Here is a 19286-nt window from a genome sequence, read left to right as displayed (position 1 = left end):
ATATAGAAGTATTCCACTGTTTTAACTAAGAAGCTGAAATTTATCTGTTTCCACTTAATGTTGGGTACTTGTTCCATTGCCAACTCTTAATTCAACTGCAGAACTTTGTAGCTTAATTTTTTTCCATTTGATACTGACTCCATCATAGTTTCTGCATAAAGTCTACTCTAATAAAGTCTTGCATATTAAATCAGTGTATGGGATTCTGAAATCATGTGACAGATTGCTTTTGATGTGGGGCTTTTTATCCACCTCAGAGCAAGTGACATCTCATTAAGACCTTGGAGTTTGACTAGTGAAATGTAAATAACTCTGCAGCTTTCTTTCTGTTTGCTTTCAGGCTCTCAAAATGTGTGTGACTGCAAAATATAATGAACAGCTTTTAAGTGTGAAAAAGAACAGGGACAACCAAAAGCATTGCTTATTCACGAGAATAAGGCAGAATGCAGACAGTTTTAATTAGTTAATTTTTTATAAACCCCAAGTAGAAATGGAATTTTACTTTCAGTAGCGGGAGCTGCTCTCCTACACGTTATTTAATGTTTGTGGTTCAGAAAGATTAGCTACATTTTGAAATGATTACTTAGTCTTTTGGTCCTGTTTTGTTGGAAAACTGCCTCTTTGGTGGTCTGCTTGTTTGTAGGGTTTGTATGGTTGGTTTCAGGGTTTGTTTTTTTGGTTTTTTTTTGTTTTTTTTTTTAGTTTTTGGGGGGTTTTTTTATTGTTTGGGAGGTTTTTTAACCACCCTTACGTAAAAAATTAGTATTTTATGAAGATCCTCTAAGCATGAGGACATACAAGTTATCAATTCCTGATTTACATTTAAAAATTACTTTATTTTTATTTTTTTATTTTCTTTTCAAAAATCTTTTGAATTGTAGGGATCTATGTAATTGAACTTCTGCAGGTGGATGTGTTCTAAAAGACTACATTTTGCCACTGGAAGTGTTTTCACTGAAGAATTGTTGGGATTACATTCTTCACAGAAATCTATCATAAACTAGCTGATGGATGTCACATAGATTTTCTGGAAATCTTAATTGTTTTGAAATTTGTCATCCATATTTCTTAAAATTTATCATTATTTATCTGCTATCTAAAGAAGAATTGTCTAGATCAACCAGGCTAGCTGAGCAAACATAAGCATTAGGATAGCTCATCACACTGTGTATTATCTGTTCATGTCAGTAATCCATGAGTACATGGAGTTAAAACAAGAAGCTTCTGTAGATACATTTGCAAGAATGTCTGGTATTAACTTCAGAGACTTTAAAAGATAATTTAATACATTTCTCTTTTAGACTTGTTGGGTTAAAAACCGAAGCTCCAAGTGCTGCATCAACAAGCACAAGTACTCCTCAGCCAGTCAGTAACATGGTCCACTACTTGGCATCTGCACTGCTTCAGATAGAACAAGGAATTGAACGCAGGTTCCTCAAAGCGCCTCTTGGTAAGTCTCAGAGTTGAAACTCTGTCTCTAGTCTTGTGTAAGATTTTGTAACTAACAAACCAAACACATCCACCCCAGCACTGCACTAATACCTCTGACCCCAAGCCCACTTGCTTGTTTTGTAAGACGGGATGCTTTAGAAGGACACCTTAGGGAGAAGAACAAAAAGTTAACACACCCACATATATATATATATATATATATATATAAAATGTATTAATTAACAAGAAAATTCTTAAATGCATGATTATTGAACATAGATTTTTTCCAGTGACCTTGTTTATGTGGTGCTACAGTTACACTGATGCATTGGCAGACAAATTGTACCCTTAGGCAGAAATGATCAAGCTTTCTGGGGGAACACTATAGTTCAGAATTACTGTTGAGGCCAGTATATCATGCAGCTCTTTTGTTTTGTTTTGTTTGCTTCTTTTTATACCATTTCAGTGAAAGCAATATAGACCTAGTTTACCGGGATCACCTTGTTCAGCAATAACAGAATACTTACAGTAAAGCGTAGGAAATACTTAGGTTGCAAACATTAAGATTCCCTGGTTTTGTGTTTGTGCTGTAAAACTTGAAAATAAAAAGTTGCAAGAAAAATTTAAACCAAAGCAGGATTGCAGCTTGACTTTGACACGTATTTCTTACTTGGCTTCCTCTGATGAGGCTCCAGAGGTGAGAGAGAGGATCCAAAGTGCATAAAGTCAGTTTGTGTTCCCGTGATCCCTCAGGTCTGGATTCCTTAGGATCCTTTTGCAATTCAGAAGTGGACTTGGATCTTAGATAAATGTGTAAAGGTAGTTCTTGCTTCCCAAGGTGGCTGTCTTGGTCAGACTTCCTGTCTTGATGGCACACTGGGGATGTGCTGTGCTCTGTGCTTGCTGAGCTGCTTTACCTCTCAATTCTGGTTTGCCAGTGCAGCACATTCCAGAGCAACAACTGCTACACTCTGGTAGACTTGATACTCTTCTGAAAGTCACTGTGTATAAAATCCTGCTCTGGCAGACTCTGCTGTAGTAGTTGAAGACAAAAGTGCAGGTTTTGGTGTGTTAACACAAGATGTTAGGTGTCCTGTTGCACAGTTGACCTGAAATTTTTTCTGCATCTTGGCTGCTCCTGCATGGAGCCTGCTGTCTGGGTATCAGTTGCCACTGAAGATGGCTTTGAGCTAGATTTGTGCCAGACACTGACATGTGGGCATGGGTTCCCTTCCACAAGCTTTAGATATCAGTGTGATGACCTCTAGAAGAGGGAAGTGCAGCAAATGATTGAGATGCAAGGGGAGAGCACAGGAATAGTTGAAACCGCAGCTGTTTAAAAGCTTTACTTGGCTGAGTGTTTGGTCAACTCAAATATGTCTGCACTTTCCAAGCCAGGCATGATACAGCTTATTTCCTGCTATATGACTAGATTGCAACCTGTGCAACAGTTAATTGACAGTGCCTCTAGCATGTGTCCTACTTTTCATGTACAAGTTGTAAATACATTGTGCATTATATGCCTCCATTTCCATACAAGGTCTGTGAGTATTTTGCTGACAGCCCCTTGCTGACAGTCGTAAGTTTACTATTCTCCAAGGGGAAAAATATGGTTATTAGCAGGCTGTGGCCATTGATCGTGCATCCTGAGCTAGAGGAAAAAGACTAAAAGAAGAAAAATGCCCCAGAAGTATTGGAGAGAAAGTTTTTTAGCAGTCTTCTGTCTTCTTTTTGGTGGTTTCAACTCTGCTATAATCTTATGTTGGTTCATGTTTTTGCCTTACCTTTGGAATGATGGTGGGTTGGCTTTTTTTTAACCTGGAAATCATCTTCTCATATGTGTTTTATACTGAGTGGCAAAGGGAGTATATAAGGAAAGCAAATAGATGTGTTTTGCATGTCTTAAATCTCTGATGTTTGTTTACTGCAATGTGCCCGTGCATGTCTTCTGCTGTGAAAAATGCTACTACTCTAAAATGACAGTAATGTATAGAATAACCTACATTGCTGAGGAGCAGGAAGGATCCCAGGTGTCCTCTGGTCTGGCTTGCTGCCCTGATCATTAAGTGACAGTGTCAGGTTCCCTCTTGCTTTTTGGTGCCAAATGTCTCATGTTTTCAGTTGCGTAATGGGCTGCTTTTAACAGGAGGTGAATCTGAATGAAGGCAAGATTGTATATGTACAACAGACATAGAAAAGTTCTCTACTCAGCTTGACAAGGACATGTTTGTAGTGCTTTTAATGACAAGTGGACACTTGTTTTTCAGGACTGCTCTGTGCTCAGAGTGTGATGCATTTTTTCCCCGACTCCTCTAAAGTGTGACCAACAGTTTTGTGATGATAGAAATTAACTCTAAGTTTGTAACCACTGGGGTTTAGTTTGAGGAGGTTTTAGTTTTGTTTCACTGTTCTTATATAGATTCTCTGTCTCTGCACTCATTTGTTTTGGGTTTTTTTCCTAACAGGAGGGATTTTTTTAATAGTTGTTCCAATTATTTAAGACAAAATGACTTGCATATCTGTTTCTCATGTTAAATCTGATAATCCCAACTTTTTTGGCTGATTGAGTTACCATTGAAGTAAAAATATTGGAAGTCAAGCAAGTGCTGGGAGTTCTGTTTTTGTAGCAGTACAGGGGGAACACTTGCAGTAAAAAGAGTGCCCTTGCATTTCTGCTTTAAACCACACTGAAAATGCTCTTTGTCGTTGTTTCAGTTCTTGCTTTCACTGCAAAGTTTATTTGCCCTCTCTATTCCTCCCTTTACTTTGCTCTGTTCCTATTAGGGAATGGAGCTATACTTAACAATTTTTAGTTTTCATTTATGGCTGCCAGTCCTAAAGCCAGCACACTGAAATTGCCTGCAGTCACTGGCAGGTTTATGCTGGTGGCCTCCAGGGTGCGGAGCAGACAAAGGGACCCAGCACAGCAATAAAAGGACCAGCTGCTCCTCTCAGCTCCGTTTTTGTTTGAGGCTCTATCAAACAAAGAGCCTTGCTGGGGTGATTCTGATAGGTTTAGAGTTGAGGTGCATACCAAATGTTCAAGTGGAAGAGCAAGAAAAGACTGACAGAGAAGATAGAGATGTGAAAAGAGATCTGGAAACCCCAGAAATGGCCCCTTCAGCCTCACAGAGCTGCTAGATGCCCACTAATCTTCTGTTGTCTGGTGATGAAATGTCACATGATTTAAATTGTATGCATTTCTTAATTATGAGCTGTCTTTTTGAAATATTTTCATTAAATATTACTATGAAAATTTGGTTTTTCTTCCTTCAGTGCAGCCCAAGGTAATGTTACAGGAGACTCATGGAAAGGAGGGAGTGCAGTTGCAGTACATTGTTTTCCTGCAGAATTTTCAGAGTTAAGATGTAAAAAAGCCTTTTTCTTTTTTGAATAGTTGTTTGAAGGAAGCTCTGAAGTCCTGCTTCTCAGAAAAAAATTGTGTGAGAAGGAAGAAATACAAGCGGTTTTTATTATGAATTTTGCTTCTTTTTTGATATAAATTTACTCTTCCTTTCATTTCAAAGTACTTTGCAGTGCAGTAATAGGTCTCATCATTCCTTTTACAGAGATGTGAAAGTTGAGGTATAAAATGATGAAGTGATTTGGTTGCCCTGGAGTTCTGTGAGGCATCCACAAAAAAGTCTGCCTTCTGCACTAGTTCAGGACTTCAGTCATTTAAGCATCCTTCAGATTTCCATGCAAAAGGTTGGATTCTAATTCATGGGAGCACCTTTGAGATTGATGGAGGGAACCATTTGCCTGCTTTGTAACTTGTGCCGTGCACTTCTTGCATGACAAAAAAAAAACCCAAACCAACTTTTTTGTTCCTTTTTGCTTGTCTTTATTCAATTCCTTTCTTTTTAGATTTTATCTTTGTTTCCTGTACTCCCATAGCCGTTTCCTTTCCTATTTATAATCGTCCTCATAATAGTATCAGACATCTTCCAACAGTATCCTGGATATGATAGGTATATACACATACTTTTTTCTTATGCTTCCATTACTTCCCTGCAGAGTTTCATGAGCAGAGGCAGCAAAGGTGGAAATGGGCTTTTTTTATGATACAGAATTTTTCTTTGCTCTTCAGAGAAGACAGTCAAAGGTGCCTTGTAATTGGAGCAGATGAGGTTGACCATGGCTCTTCCTTCCTGAGAGGTTAATTTAATCCTTTTAATACTCCAGAACACACCTGCACAAAACCATCCAAAATACATTGTTTCAAGTGGACAGATGAACTAATTCTCTTGCGAACTGTGCCCATAACCTGGCTACATTTTTTGAGCTGTGAGGAGGTTTGTGGTACCACAGACCAAACAAATTGTTTGCTGAGAAAAACCTGTGGTTAGTATCTGCTCCTGTGGCCATTTGCACCAGAGTTGGACAGAAAGGTAAGGCAGGGTAGGGTTCAGAGCTTTTAGTTCAAGCATTCCGTTTGTAGTGGGAGTCAGATTAAACACTGGGATGTGCAATTCCTCCATGCACAGCACTCCCCTACCCTTCGCTGTCTGCACATATTGAGAACCACTGTTCACTGTTCAAGTCATGTTTTTAGACTACACATTTATGGAATATAAAAATTAATTAAAAAATAATCTGCCATGCTTCAAAAAGGTATTTGAAATAACTCTATGAATTTAATGTTAGGTAATGCAGAAGATGATGAAAGGCACCACTGGGGGTATAAAAGGAGGAAGAGAGTGAAAGACAAGACTAGTCAGAGAGATGGTAAATTTTAAATGTTACTTGTATTGCTAAGAATTAGAAAGCATTGAATATTTTATCAAGTTTTCTTTTTTCATTGGTTTTTGCTTAATTAATTTTGTAGCCAGTTCCTTACACTGAAGGTATTGAAGCCAAAGGTTTAAGCATGAAACAAATACAGCTCAAATATTTAAAACTAAGAAAAAGGTTTCTGCAACCAGAAATAAAGAACTGTATTTTTTTTTTCTACTTTGGGACCAAAATCTGCCTGTTCACATAATCCTGGGATTTTTTTCCCCCTTTCTTTTAATGTCCCCATTTTTTTCTAAAACTTCACACCATTGTGCAACTGCATATCCTTTCTAGAAAAACTAAAATGGAAAACCCTTCCCTGAACTCAATTAGCTATTGATAGATGAGTGCATAGATCTGTCAAATGACTTCATTTGCATTGTAGCAAGGCTTGGAGGACTTAGCTGACAGAAGGGTATCCCACTGCGCAGTGTAGAGCTGCTCAGACACAAAGAAAGAGGCCATTTCTCCCTCTGAGTCAACAATATAAATGAGAAAGATGATGGATGGAAGAAAAAAGTGTTATTCTTATTTTACAAATTGGGATCTGAAACAGTGAGTGTTGTTTGGCTTGCCTGTTTCAGCAGCAGGACATGCTGAAGCAGGTTGTGGTCAGGAATTTTCATCTCTACTTGCTGTGCAAATTCACAGTTGCAATATATTTGTTGTGCTGTGTGATGAACTATATTGGTAAGCCAATCCAGGCTGAAAATAACCTCCAAATAAAAGTAATAATGCTCAAGCTGTCATTGTTAGCCAAAGAAATGCTTGCCAGACTTATATATGTGCTTAAGATAATGTGTCTTTAAGAGTTACAGTACAAATCTGATTTAAGCAATTTTAACTTTCTTACTGAATTAAAAAAAATACGTGGAGATATACTGCAGTACTGTGAAAAGGACCTTGTCCACTGTCTTCAGAAGACTGAATTTAACACAGCAAGCCTAAGGTCTACGTAATAGGAAATGTTGGGAAATAGAGGTTTGCAGTTCAGGAGTGGCTGTATTTTATTTATGAAGCTGTGTTGCCTGTTTATCCTCTGCCTTCTCCCATCACTTCTCTTGTGCTGCTTGCTGCTAATGCAAATGTATGCAAGATTAGACAAATCCTGGCAGCCAGTTGATGAGAAGGCAGAAGGGCTTTGCCAGGAGAGCAATTAGTCTCATTTTTGTTCTTTCATTTTATTTGTTATTAGATATTTTCTCTTCCTAGTCCTGGGCATAAATCATTTGGCAGCCAGGTGCATCACAGGCCATTCATGTGCCTGCTGTCAGTATTCCAGCAGGCAGGGTGGCATTATATACTGGAGTGCATCATTAATCAACTGAATCACACAGTAGTAGCTGGACTATCACTTTTAGAAGGGAAGTCTGCAGACGTCTCCATAACCACAAGCACTGTTGTATGGTCTCTTCCTGTCCTCAATCCCTCTTACTTTAAAATGCAAGAAATAACTTTCTGCTTCAATAAAGAAACCAGCTTCCTGCTCAGGAGCAGCAGTGCAGGCTATCATTTATACCTTCTGTTTTCTCTCAGGTTCTCAAACAGCCTATTTGCTTCTCTGGTTCCCAGCTGAGCTGCCCACTCCCATTCAGTACTGTCCCCCTCGTTGCTCAGTGTGTGTGTTTGTGTAGCTGCTTTCATGGCCTTGATTGCAAACCAAAAGTATTTGAAAATGCCATTTAATTTCTCACCCTTGTTCCCTCCTCCGTTTTTTTTTAACTTAATTAGGGACGTAGGTGTTACTTGGTTTGACACTTGATGTGTACCACAACTCCTGTGTGTTACATTGCTTAAAAGGTATTAAGGAAACAGTTACATTTCATCCAGGTCAGTCATCCAACCTGGTCAGCCACACAGAGATGGAGGTGCTTGTGAAGGCAGGGTGCAGAGCAGGATTGAGGGCAGTGAGGCATGGGCAGAGGGCTGAAAGGCTCTCTGGTAGACTGTACTGGAGCAAGTGTGGGTGAAAAGTGCCCTTCAAGCTGTTCTTTGCCTGTGAAGTTTCAGGTACTTTCTTTAAACATTTTGGGATTTCCAGATGTAAATACAAAGGAAGGTAAATTGGATATGTGATCCTTTTTTCATGATCTTAAGTTATGTTTTATACTTTATAAATTGAATCAAATTAGGTTTCCAGGTTTATATCTGAATTTATTGTCTTATTAATGACCTATGTATGTGCAAGTTCTAAGCTTAATAGGTATTGAAGAGTAAAATACTAAAGCTCCAGCACCTTGGAAACTATGTAGAAAATACTCCAGTACTGAAGAGATAAGACAAAGGTTGAATTATTATCCCAGTTTACTACTTGCTGTCTGTTTGAAAGAGTATTACCTCTTACTCTAGAATAACCTGCATCTTTGAAAAAGAAGTTTGATAATTCTGTGGGGGTTTGTCATTTTTCTTATTTTTTTAAATCCCCTTCTCCAATGGAAGATGCCAGTGATGGTGGACGGTCCTACAAAACAGTTCTGGATCGCTGGAGAGAGTCACTTCTTTCTTCTACCAGCTTGTCCCAAGTCTTCCTTCACCTGTCGACGTTGGACCGCAGCGTCATCTGGTCCAAGTCCATCCTCAACGCTCGCTGCAAGGTGTGCCGGAAGAAAGGCGACGCGGAAAGCATGGTGCTGTGTGATGGCTGCGACCGAGGCTATCACACCTACTGCATCAGGCCCAAGCTGAAGGTACCTCAGGAGAAAGGACTGCTTCCTTCTCACACAGAGCTTGGATAGTTCTTATAATGCTAATGCTTCTTCATTTCCCCTTCTGTTCCTAGGTCATTCCTGAAGGAGATTGGTTTTGCCCAGAGTGCCGACCAAAACAGCGCTCTAGACGCCTCTCCTCCAGACAGAGACCTTCTGTGGAAAGTGATGAGGAGACTGCTGAGCAGCTAGAAGGGGAAGAAGAGGCAAACTATGATGAGATGGGACAAAGTGAGGAGGAGCATTATGAAGAAGAGCAAGATGAGGAGGATGAATCGCAAGAGGAGGAAGAGATAAGGTAAACAGATTTGTTAAAATATCACCTTGATCGTTATTTGGAGTAGTTGTTCACATAAGCATGTATCCTGAAACTCTGGTATGAAAAAAATGTTTATTTTTAGAAAAATGGCATCTTGTTGCAAATTTAGCTCTTACCAAAAGATTTAATACTGAATACAAAATACTGAATAGGGCCTCTGGACTTGGGTTCATTTTCAGGATAAAAATTCCAACTTTGAATGTATGGATGAGAGGAGGCCATCAGAGCTTCAGTTCTGTACAGCTGCTGTGTGAATGTGAAGTGGAAAGAGTTTCAAACAGTAAAGGTTTTCTGGAGAAAGCCCAGAGTTATTTTTGTCCACTTTTGACTTTTGGAGGACTAGATGCATACACTATTAGAACATTAGAGAAAACAATCCATTGAAGGCCACAGGACATTGGGAATCCCTGAGGACTAATGCAGTAGCTGTTTAAAAAAGGCCAACAAACAAACCAAACCACCCTTACCCCCTGAAAAAGACCCCAAAACCATAACAACACTGAAACAAACAAAATGCAAACAAACAACCCAAGAAAATATCTTTGAAAAACAGCCAACCAGAAAACGCTATACAATCAACTAAATAATACAAAGTGGTAATTTCAATAAAAATTTTATGTCAGCAACATAAAAATTGAAGGAAATTTTTCTGATCTCAGAGTATTTTTCTGCTCTTTTTTGTTCAGTCTTTTGAATTGACTAAAGCAAGCAGCTCTGACAGTTGAGATTCAGTAGTTGGAGAGAATGTGCATGTCCTCGGGAAATGAATTTATTTCTGGGATCTTGTCTCTTTCCTGTAAAGGAAGGAGAGTCTTAAATATTAGTTACAAAACCTGACAGAGCCTAACTCTTATAAGTAGCATTTTACAACTGTGCTTTATTTATCTGGCTGATAATAATGTTCAGAAATCTTAGTAGTTAACACTTGCTGTGAGAAGTAAGTGATTTAAAGAAATTGATAGCTGGTGCTCCAGTTAATGTATTCTTATTGCATAAGCTGCAAAGGTGATCAGCATTCTGAAAATTTCTTTAAGGTATGTACTCCACATAATATTTCACTAAGAGACCCAAGAGGAGTATTTAAGATAATGGTAATTTTGGGTGACTGACTGCATCAGGTTGTTAGCCAGCTGCTTACCAGTTCAACCTTGAATGGCTGGGTTTTTTAAATGCTGAATTAGAAAACAGGGAAGAGAGACGAATGGAATTTTGGAATAAATAAACATAACTGTTCACTTTGTAGCCCATCAAAACAAGGAAGATCTCAGGTCAAGTTTCCATTAAAAATGAGAGCAGCCAAGCTCAACAATCCATTCTCAAGTCAGAACAGCCAGCGTCAGGCAAGATACGCTTCTCGGAGCCAGCCAATTGAATCTTCATCAAAAATGACCAGAAGGGGTTTAAGAAACATAAAATCAGCCTCCTCAGCAGTGACTAAGCCCACCTTAAGACTTCATAGCCGGACCACTCGTCAGAGCCAAAGTTCATTACCAGCAGATGTTTTTGTGGAGCTGCTCGGTCCTCGAAGAAGACGAAGAGGACGAAAGAGCGCCAGGAGCTCACTGGGAAGCAGCTCCTCCAGCTCGCTGGGGTTCCGAGTTGTGGATACTGCAGAGCCCACTGAGCGCCTCAGGAAACTGCCAGTTACTGCTTCAAAGCTCTCCCTTCCTGTTGCTGAACCCAAGAGAAGAGGCAGAAAACGACAATCTACAGGTTAGAGAAATGTGTTTACCACAGCAAAATCCACATTCTGTTCCTTGATAAAATAATTGTGTGGTAGAGCATGGAGATCATGAATAGTGGTTGAAGGCACTTTTGCCACTTCCAATGAGACAGTTTTTCTTTCACACTGACAGAACCTTAAAATTTTCAGCTGTCTGAGATTTATTGTATCCATATTTGAAATTTCATATTTGCACACGATATGCTCTATAATAGGTGGATTGAAAGTTTGGAAGTGCCTTAACCCACACAAGTGGAAATGTTTTCTTGTAGCTTTTATGATTTATTTTACTAAAGAATTAAACAATGAAGAGCACAGATAGAGGGAACATAGTGAAATTGGGAATATACACACAGAACAAGAAACTGCTTCCAGAAGAAAAATGTTGTCTGCCTGGTATAGGGCTAATAGTGTCCAGGCTTGTTAAGGTAATACTTTGATGGTAAGGAAATACTTGGAAAGATACAATAACTTTTAAAAACAAAAAGGACCCAGTCTGAGACTGAAGAGTGTAAAAGAGCTTGCACTCCAGTGTAGCAGCCTTGTATTCTTCACCATTTCTGTCTGTTACTATTCAGAATGTCTGAGCTTTTCCTTTAACTACCCTGCTGACTACTGTTGAAAGCAGATAAAACCAATCTGAATAGAGGTTTTTGTGAAAGTAAAAGTTAGGAGCAGGCAGCTTATTCTTTTTTTTCTCTAACACGGCTTTTCTTCAAGTGTTTAACAAATTGTTTTAATATTGAAATCAGTGAAAAAAATCGTGTCCAAAATTAATGCAATGGAGGAGGCACCCAGCTAAGGTCTGGTACTTAGCATTCTGTATGACAAGAGAGACATTTTAATAGTAAATGACAAGACTGGAGTATAGTTACTACTTTAGGTCTAACTACATGCCTTGTGCTTTTAAACTACAGTTTTAGTACCCCAAAATAATGGTGTTTCAGCTTTTTATTAATTAAAAAAAATTATTTTATTTGTCAGACTTTTAATCTTTATCTGGGGGGTGTTGGGTTGGTTTTTTTTCCAGAAACATCTCCTCCAGTATTGAGCAGGAGAAGTTCAGGACGTCAGGGCGGAGTCCATGAACTCTCAGCTTTTGAGCAGCTGATAGTGGAGCTGGTGCGGCACGATGACAGCTGGCCTTTCATGAAACTGGTTTCCAAAATCCAGGTAACAGACACAACTCTACAGGCAGCAGGAATGGCTTAGAGCCCTGCTTGCTGCTGGTAAACCTGGGGAATTTACAGCATGGTGCAAACAGCAGGATAAAGCCAAGCAATGGGATTCAGGAGAACTCTTGCATTTCAGCTCAGATATTTGGTGTCAAAAATAACTTCCACAATTGATGTGGTATTGGCAAAATTTTACATTAACTTTTCACTGGGCATTTTAAAATGTGAAATGCTTTGGTTTTAAAAAACCCAGCCAAATAAGTAGAGCACAGGACTGCTAAAGGTAAGCTTGTGATTATTAATTAATTAGTTGAATTAATCTTTCATTTATGCAAAGACATTCTGAGACGAGACCTGTGATAAATAATAAGATAGAAACAACTTCATGCTGATCTTAATTATAATGCAGTAAAAAGATGATTCTGTAGCTTCATTCTTAATTTCCCTCTTGTTTAAATTTCAAAATACTGGATGATAATGTGGGTACCCAAAGTAAGTGCTGCTCTAGAGGTTTTTACTACAATAAAACTTGCCAAAGCTGCTTTCTGCAGGCTGCACTGGCTTGTCCTCTGTAAGGCACTGCTGGCCCTATCTGACCCTGCCAAAGTGCCTGTCCTTTCCAAGCCTCTGGGGCAACTCTGCACAGGCATTCCTGGGGATCTAGAGTTTGGTGTTTAAGGCTCTGCTAAAATTAGCAATGATAGCTGTTTAATAAAGACCTGAAATGCTGAATTCAGAGTCTCAAATAGTTGGAAGGGTAATCTATCTGGACAAAGAGAATGATGTACAAACGTGAATGAACAAAGTAAGCGTAGAGGAGGAGAGGAATATTGAATGAAATGGAGAATAGTGACTGGCTAATAATAGAGTATCAGAATTATGTTGGGAAGGGCAAGAATCTGGTGAATGCAAAGAAAGATGGAGAATTCAACTTAGTTTTGGTGCTGAAACTAAACTGCTAGAATTCAGTGCATTCTGGTTTGCCTGAATCAATCACTAAGGGATAGTCTCTATATAGTTGAAAGGAGATATCCATACCTGACCCAGATTTTCTTCATCATGATGAATATTTTGGTTTAAACTTTTAGCTGCCTTTAAGAAAATGTAAAGGATACATTGAATGGTCAGTGCACAGCAAGCTAGAAAGAGAAAAATACTTTTCTTTTTAGTAATTACATAAACAGCACTCCTAAAGAAAAAGTAATGAAAAATGTCTCAGTTTAATTCTGTTTCTTTACTGATTCTTCCTTTAGGTTTGTTTGCAGGTTGCACTTGATCTAGAGTAAAATTGCAGGCCATAACCAAAACCTAGGTTTTAAAATATACATGATAGTGCATGTGGGTATCTTTCTTTGGAGGAGAGAAAGGCATGTTTGGATCAAATACCTTTTTCTTTTGCTTCCCCCACCCCACTTTGTGAGACAGGCACCCTAGGCTTGGTGCTTACTGGAATTCAAAACTGGATCCAAATGATCAGTACACTTAAGGGTTAGGCAGTCCTTTTCCTCCCCTTGATCCCATAGTACTTGCTTAGAGTCTCCTGCTGCTGCTCTTACACGAGTGAATGGAATCTCTGCATTTTGAATGAAGAGTGGTGGAGTCAAAATGATTATTACTCATGATTAAAGAGCTTTTAACATTGTAATATATTGCAGAAAAAATAAAAAATTTAAAATATTGGAAATAATTTTTGTACTTGACAGATGGGAATAGCTGGAACAGCACAATGCTTATCTGCTCATGCAATTTTCTTATAGTTGTTCACAGGGCATTTAGGAGTAGATTTATTTATTAAATTTCTGGCTAATGTTTGTTGTAATCTGCTACTTGAATGATAGAAAAAAAAGCAGTGCCTGAAAACTAATATTCAGTTCAGGGAATGAAGGTAGTTGTGTAAGACTCCTCTGTTTATTTAAAAGCAAAACATAAATGCCTTTTGCTGTTACATTATTTGTTTTAATGTTTTACATAGACAGAATTTAAGCTTCCCTTTGTTTGTCCATTAATCTTTTTGTTTGGATTTTTTTTTTTAGGTACCAGACTACTATGATATAATCAAAAAACCCATTGCCTTAAATATAATCCGTGAAAAAGTGAATAAATGTGAATATAAGTTAGCATGTAAGTATTGTTTATTGAAAGGGGTATATTGTACCATGTTCTCTCACTTTAAATCCTTGTCCTAAAATAGAACTGTGTTGGATTATTAGAAAGCTGAAATTGCTTTGGGGTTTTGTGGTGTTTTGGGTTTTTTAAAAGAGCAATTACTAATATTTTTTAAAATGAAATCTGTTGAACATAGTTCCTTTTCTACTAACATACATGATGGATAGATAAGAAATGGGCAGCTATGAAACTTCTGGTAGTTCTCAGGCCTTTAATATCAAAGAGTGACACTGATGGAATAATTAGAAAAGGTACTGTTGTTCTTGTCTCTGATTTGTATTTCCTGTATTGATAATCAGAGAAACTGAAGAATGTTGACATGGAACAGCACTGATACAAGGATAGCAACTTGATACACGTAAAGACATTTTTGTGTTGCAGCTCTGCATAGGATCACTGTACTGATTTATTGGTGTCAAACTGTTTGTCAGACTGATGATGACTTGAAACATGCTAAATTTATTTATTTTATGCCCTAGCTGAATTCATTGAAGATATTGAGCTGATGTTTTCGAACTGCTTTGAATACAACCCTCGTAACACAAGTGAAGCAAAAGCTGGAACTAGACTTCAGGCTTTCTTCCACATTCAGGCTCAAAAGCTTGGACTTCCCATCACATCTGGTAACGTGGACCACAGTGCTCCCGCGGCGAAGAAGTCTCGAATCTAACCTCTGCCTTCCAAAGGAGTTCTTGAGGGAATTTATTACATTCATTAAAATGGATTGTTAAATTACCCAGTCGTCATGTCTATTTAAAGCAATAACAACTGTTTAACCACCTTGAAGTGTGGCCTGCACTATATTCTCAATATAATATTAAGCACTCAGGAGAATGTAGGAAAGATTACCTTTGCTACAGTTTTATTCAGTGTCTAATAATTTTGATAGATGTACTGGATACAGTACTGGTTTACAGAGGTTTTGTACATTTTTAATACATTCATGTGTCCAGATATCTTCCAGAAGTACTTTGTTTTTTCCTGCACAAAATAACGTTGTTTCATCCTCTAGATTTTGTAGGAGCTGTGGTATTGAGGGCTTTATCAACTCAGAGAAAATCTTCTGCTGTAGCACAGTTGAAGAAACTGTGTGTGTTGTTAAAACTTGTTTGAGCATATCTTCTCAACACTAATGAGTACAACTGCATATCTTTTCAAGTACTGTACCAGTGCTGGCTGGAGGTATTCGGTCTGAGTTTAAGTAGATATTTATTTAGCATTCAAAGTAATTTGTGAATTTGTTTTGTATTTATAAAATTTGTACTTGGGGCAAAAAAAAATAGTCCCAATAACTTTTTAAATTTTGGAGGGTGGGGTTTTGTTTGTTTGTTTGTTTTTTCCCCTCTGACTTGATGATCAATCAATAAATACCTTCTTGTGTCCCTGGCAGTTCTTCTAGCAATGAGTAAATTTGCAGGACTGTACTCTTAAATTTCTACATTCAACTTTGGAAGTGTACAAATAAAATGACACATTTTTTCAAAGTATGTTGAGCTTGGACTTCCTCTTGAGTTGTACTGCTGCATCGCCTTTCCATTAATTTCTGAGGACAATTTGCTGGAGGCAACACAGCAGAATGTGGTTCCAGTATGAGTACCCAGCCAGCACTCTGGGCAGCTGCAGCCACTGTGGTTCCTGGTCTCAGAGGGATGCAAGTGTCCATCAGTTTGTCTGGAGTAATGTGAGTAGTGTAAGTTGTATGGATCTTTAATTTGCATCTCTACTGTGTAAAACCTCACAGATTTGTTCAGTTGACCAGCAGCTTCTTTAAAGTATCCTTAGTATGCTTGATAGTTTTATTTTCAATATTTATTAATGTAAATTTATTAAGCTCAGTTTTAGTTAATAGGTTTAAATCAGTCCTGTCCTCTTGGAGATATGCCATAATCCGAGAAAAAACTATAGAGTGGAAGTCTGGGGATAGGAAGGGGTTGTAGGAAAAACAAACATGAGGCTTGCTGCTGCAGCAGCATCTTTCCCCTTGTGTTTATGCAGCTTGTGTTAAAGGGTTAAAGCCTGAACATGCTCCTGACAATTACTTGCTATGTAATTGTGGCTTGCTTTGGCTGCTGTAGTGCTTGCATTGCCTTAGAGGTGTGAGAATGGGCATTCTCTTGAGTTCAGGGAATGGGTGGTGGTGGACAGGAGACTGATCAGTTCAAAATGTTGCAGTTGTGGTTTGGGGAATTTTAAAAATAATTTTTAAAAATAATAAGAATGAGAAGGGTGAGGGATGTTGTTCAGAAATTTCTGCTAATACTTCTGAGTTTCTGTGAAAGCTTTCCACAGAAAGCTGTCAGTTCAGAGCTGACATCTCTGCCTAGATTTAAGAGACATTTTTTTTCCCACAAAATAAATGCTCCCAGTAAAGAATGCTGAATTCTGCAAGGAATATGAGCAGCAGAGGACTTGGTTGAAGGGTGTAAGCTGTACTTGATACCCCTGCATCTGTCCAGTCCTGAGAGGCTGTCAAAGTCCTGACTAGTAGGTTGCACAGCAGTTGTGCTCATTCTTGTTCACATGAATAATCCCTATTGACTTGAGTGTGAATACATTTTGAGGAGGGGTGCAGTGAGCTGAGTAAGTCTATGTGTGGCAGATGTAAGTTAAATAATTTCTGTTCCAAACCTACTCCCAGCTGTTCATTCCTATCACTCTTTTTCCAGGGTTATTTCCTTCAGTAGCATCCCCTTAACAATGCAGCTATAATTTTGGGTTTGGATAGAGCAAGTGGGAACAGTCCAAACCAAATCTCTGCTTGACAGTGGTGTTTGTAGCTTATGCTCAGCAAAGTTACTAATTTCCCTTTAAGTCTGCAAGCCTGAGGCCTCACTTACATACACTGAAGGTGAAATACAGGAGGTGCTATTCTGCTTTGAACAGCTGTGCTTAAAATACTCCTGTCTGCCATATGTGCAGTTCAGCTCTGACTGTCCTTGGCTTTAGTGGTGCTTGTGAGGCATGAAACAAGTCCTCAGAGCAGACTGCCTCATCTGGTACTTTCTTTGTTGCTTTTTCAGACTTCAGTGATGCTTTTTCTTAGCTGTGTCAGGATATCTTTTTTATGGCCTTTGGGAAAAGGGGGGGTTACTTCTATCTCCCTCCTTGTCTTAGGGACTGAAATATTCATTCAACATACTTTTCCCTGAAAGTGTGTTACCATGATCAGCCATCCCACCTGATGTTACCATCAGAGTAAGATCTGTACAGTATCTGTCAGGGCTTCAGGCAAGTTTTTCACAAAGGTGTCAAAATGGAGAGGGTGAACAGCTTCATTTTGGATTCAGACTGATGAGGTTGTACCAGACTCTTACAGAAAAGAGGCAGTAGGCTTAGTTGAGTGTAAGTGTAGCGTCCAGTGTAGCATCTGTTCTCTAAGCGTTTTTAAAAGATGCAACAGTGAAAGTCTTGCCCTTCTTGGTAGCTTCCATAGATCTTAGCCCTGGCATGTATCCAGATACTGCAACACCAGCTGCTTTTCCTGCTGTGCAAATTCTGCCCCTTTCATTCATTTCAGAGCTGAGTAACTACCCTAGGCAATTTCTACTGATGTTTTTTTTTTTTGTACATTAGTCTTCAGTAGCCAAGGGACCAGTCCCTTTGGGCTCCCAACCCAAAGGATTATCTTGTCCAGGAGACGCCAGCATTTCCTCAAAGAAAGCTTGCTCACCTCCTGGCCACCACAGGCTGCCAAAGATGCAGAAGACCAATTCCCACAGTGACTGCTGGTATTAGAAGCAGCTCTTCCCACCATGCAGGATGAGGTCACAAGGTGAAGGCCACTTCAAATGCTGGCTGTAGCCTTCTGTGGTGGTTGCAGTCAAGCTGATACTGGCTGTTTAGGTGTCAACACCAGGGACTTGTTGTATCAAGTCCCTTCACCTGTATTAGGAGGCAGGTGATGACCTTGACTGGCATATCCAGTGTCAGATTCAACTGTTGGAAGTCTGATTTCTGGAAGCCTGTAACAGTATTGGAAAGCTTGTGTTGCTTTGCTGTGGCAGCCCATGACACATGTGAGCTAGCACTCTTCTTTGTGAGGGGTATGAGTTGGGGCCAGTGCCCCAGCAGCCGCTACTGGATGCCTCTTTTGTGGAGGGTGAGGTTTAAACACTTAGCACAGAGCACTTAAACTAGTATTAACAATAAAAATATTATCTTAGCATAATCTTAGCAAATATGGGCATTAGAAACCAGTATGTAGCAGCTGAAAACCAGCTTGAATGTGCATATATAGCTCTAGGGAGGCAGACCCTGAACAGCCCCACTGCAGCGACCAGCTGCCCCAGAAGCAGCTGTCCCTGCATCTGTCACAGTGCAGAAGGGAAGAGCCTTCCAGGGACATGTGCAGGGAGCAGGTCTCTGGGGACAGCAGGCCCTGCCAGAGTCCTACCCAGCACCATGTTTGTGCTGCACTGGTAATCTGGTGCTTTAGGATTTAGGAGATTACATTACATCATGATTACATGAATCATTGATGTAACCACTGAGTTAACCCTTACCCTGCAATGATCTTACCTCTTCCAAGTTTTATCTGTTTGTATTCAATAAATAACATCTAACACAGGTCACGTTGCCTATTGGGGATCCCTGTTGTAATTGATCACAGTGATTCTAGATAACACTTCTTGAGGCTAGCAAGGACTATTTCTGCCCTCCAAGAGCCTTCTCACTCTAAAGAAGTTGTCAGTGTCCAGACAACTGCAGCAAGTTTCTTGTACAGCATTTGGCTGTAACTGAGAGATCTTTCCCTTGCACTGCTCAAGTGCCTTGATCTTCCCAACATGACATAGTCCAGTTCTGCAGGGCTGCTCCTGGTGCTTTACCCAGCCTGCTGCAAGGGCATATTCTGAGATTTCTCAGCCTGCTACCACATGATGCATTCTTTCTCCTGCCCTTCATCAGCTACCCACTTCCCTTAGTTTGGTGCTTCCTTAGGCAGTGCTATTAAAAGCTTGCCTTTGAAGTGCTCAATTGAGTATATGTCCAGT

General features: G+C 39.3%; 1 protein-coding gene across 2 annotated transcripts in view; it reads left to right on the top strand.

Moving 5' to 3' along the window:
* Window positions 1-15748, top strand: part of BAZ1A (bromodomain adjacent to zinc finger domain 1A) — a 63653-nt gene extending 47905 nt beyond the window's left edge. For both annotated transcript variants that reach the window (XM_058806201.1, XM_058806199.1), the window contains 7 exons: window positions 1302-1450; window positions 8647-8894; window positions 8987-9210; window positions 10475-10944; window positions 11985-12127; window positions 14163-14250; window positions 14775-15748. In XM_058806201.1, coding sequence (XP_058662184.1) covers window positions 1302-1450; window positions 8647-8894; window positions 8987-9210; window positions 10475-10944; window positions 11985-12127; window positions 14163-14250; window positions 14775-14965 — 1513 coding nt within the window. In that variant the 3' untranslated portion in view covers window positions 14966-15748. The remainder of the gene's footprint in view (window positions 1-1301; window positions 1451-8646; window positions 8895-8986; window positions 9211-10474; window positions 10945-11984; window positions 12128-14162; window positions 14251-14774) is intronic.
* Window positions 15749-19286: the final 3538 nt, after the last annotated feature.

This window comes from Ammospiza caudacuta, chromosome 6 (assembly GCF_027887145.1).
Source record: "Ammospiza caudacuta isolate bAmmCau1 chromosome 6, bAmmCau1.pri, whole genome shotgun sequence".
NCBI lineage: Eukaryota > Metazoa > Chordata > Aves > Passeriformes > Passerellidae > Ammospiza > Ammospiza caudacuta.
The sequence above is the reverse complement of the archived record's forward strand: the minus strand, read 5'-3'. Positions and strand labels throughout refer to the sequence as shown.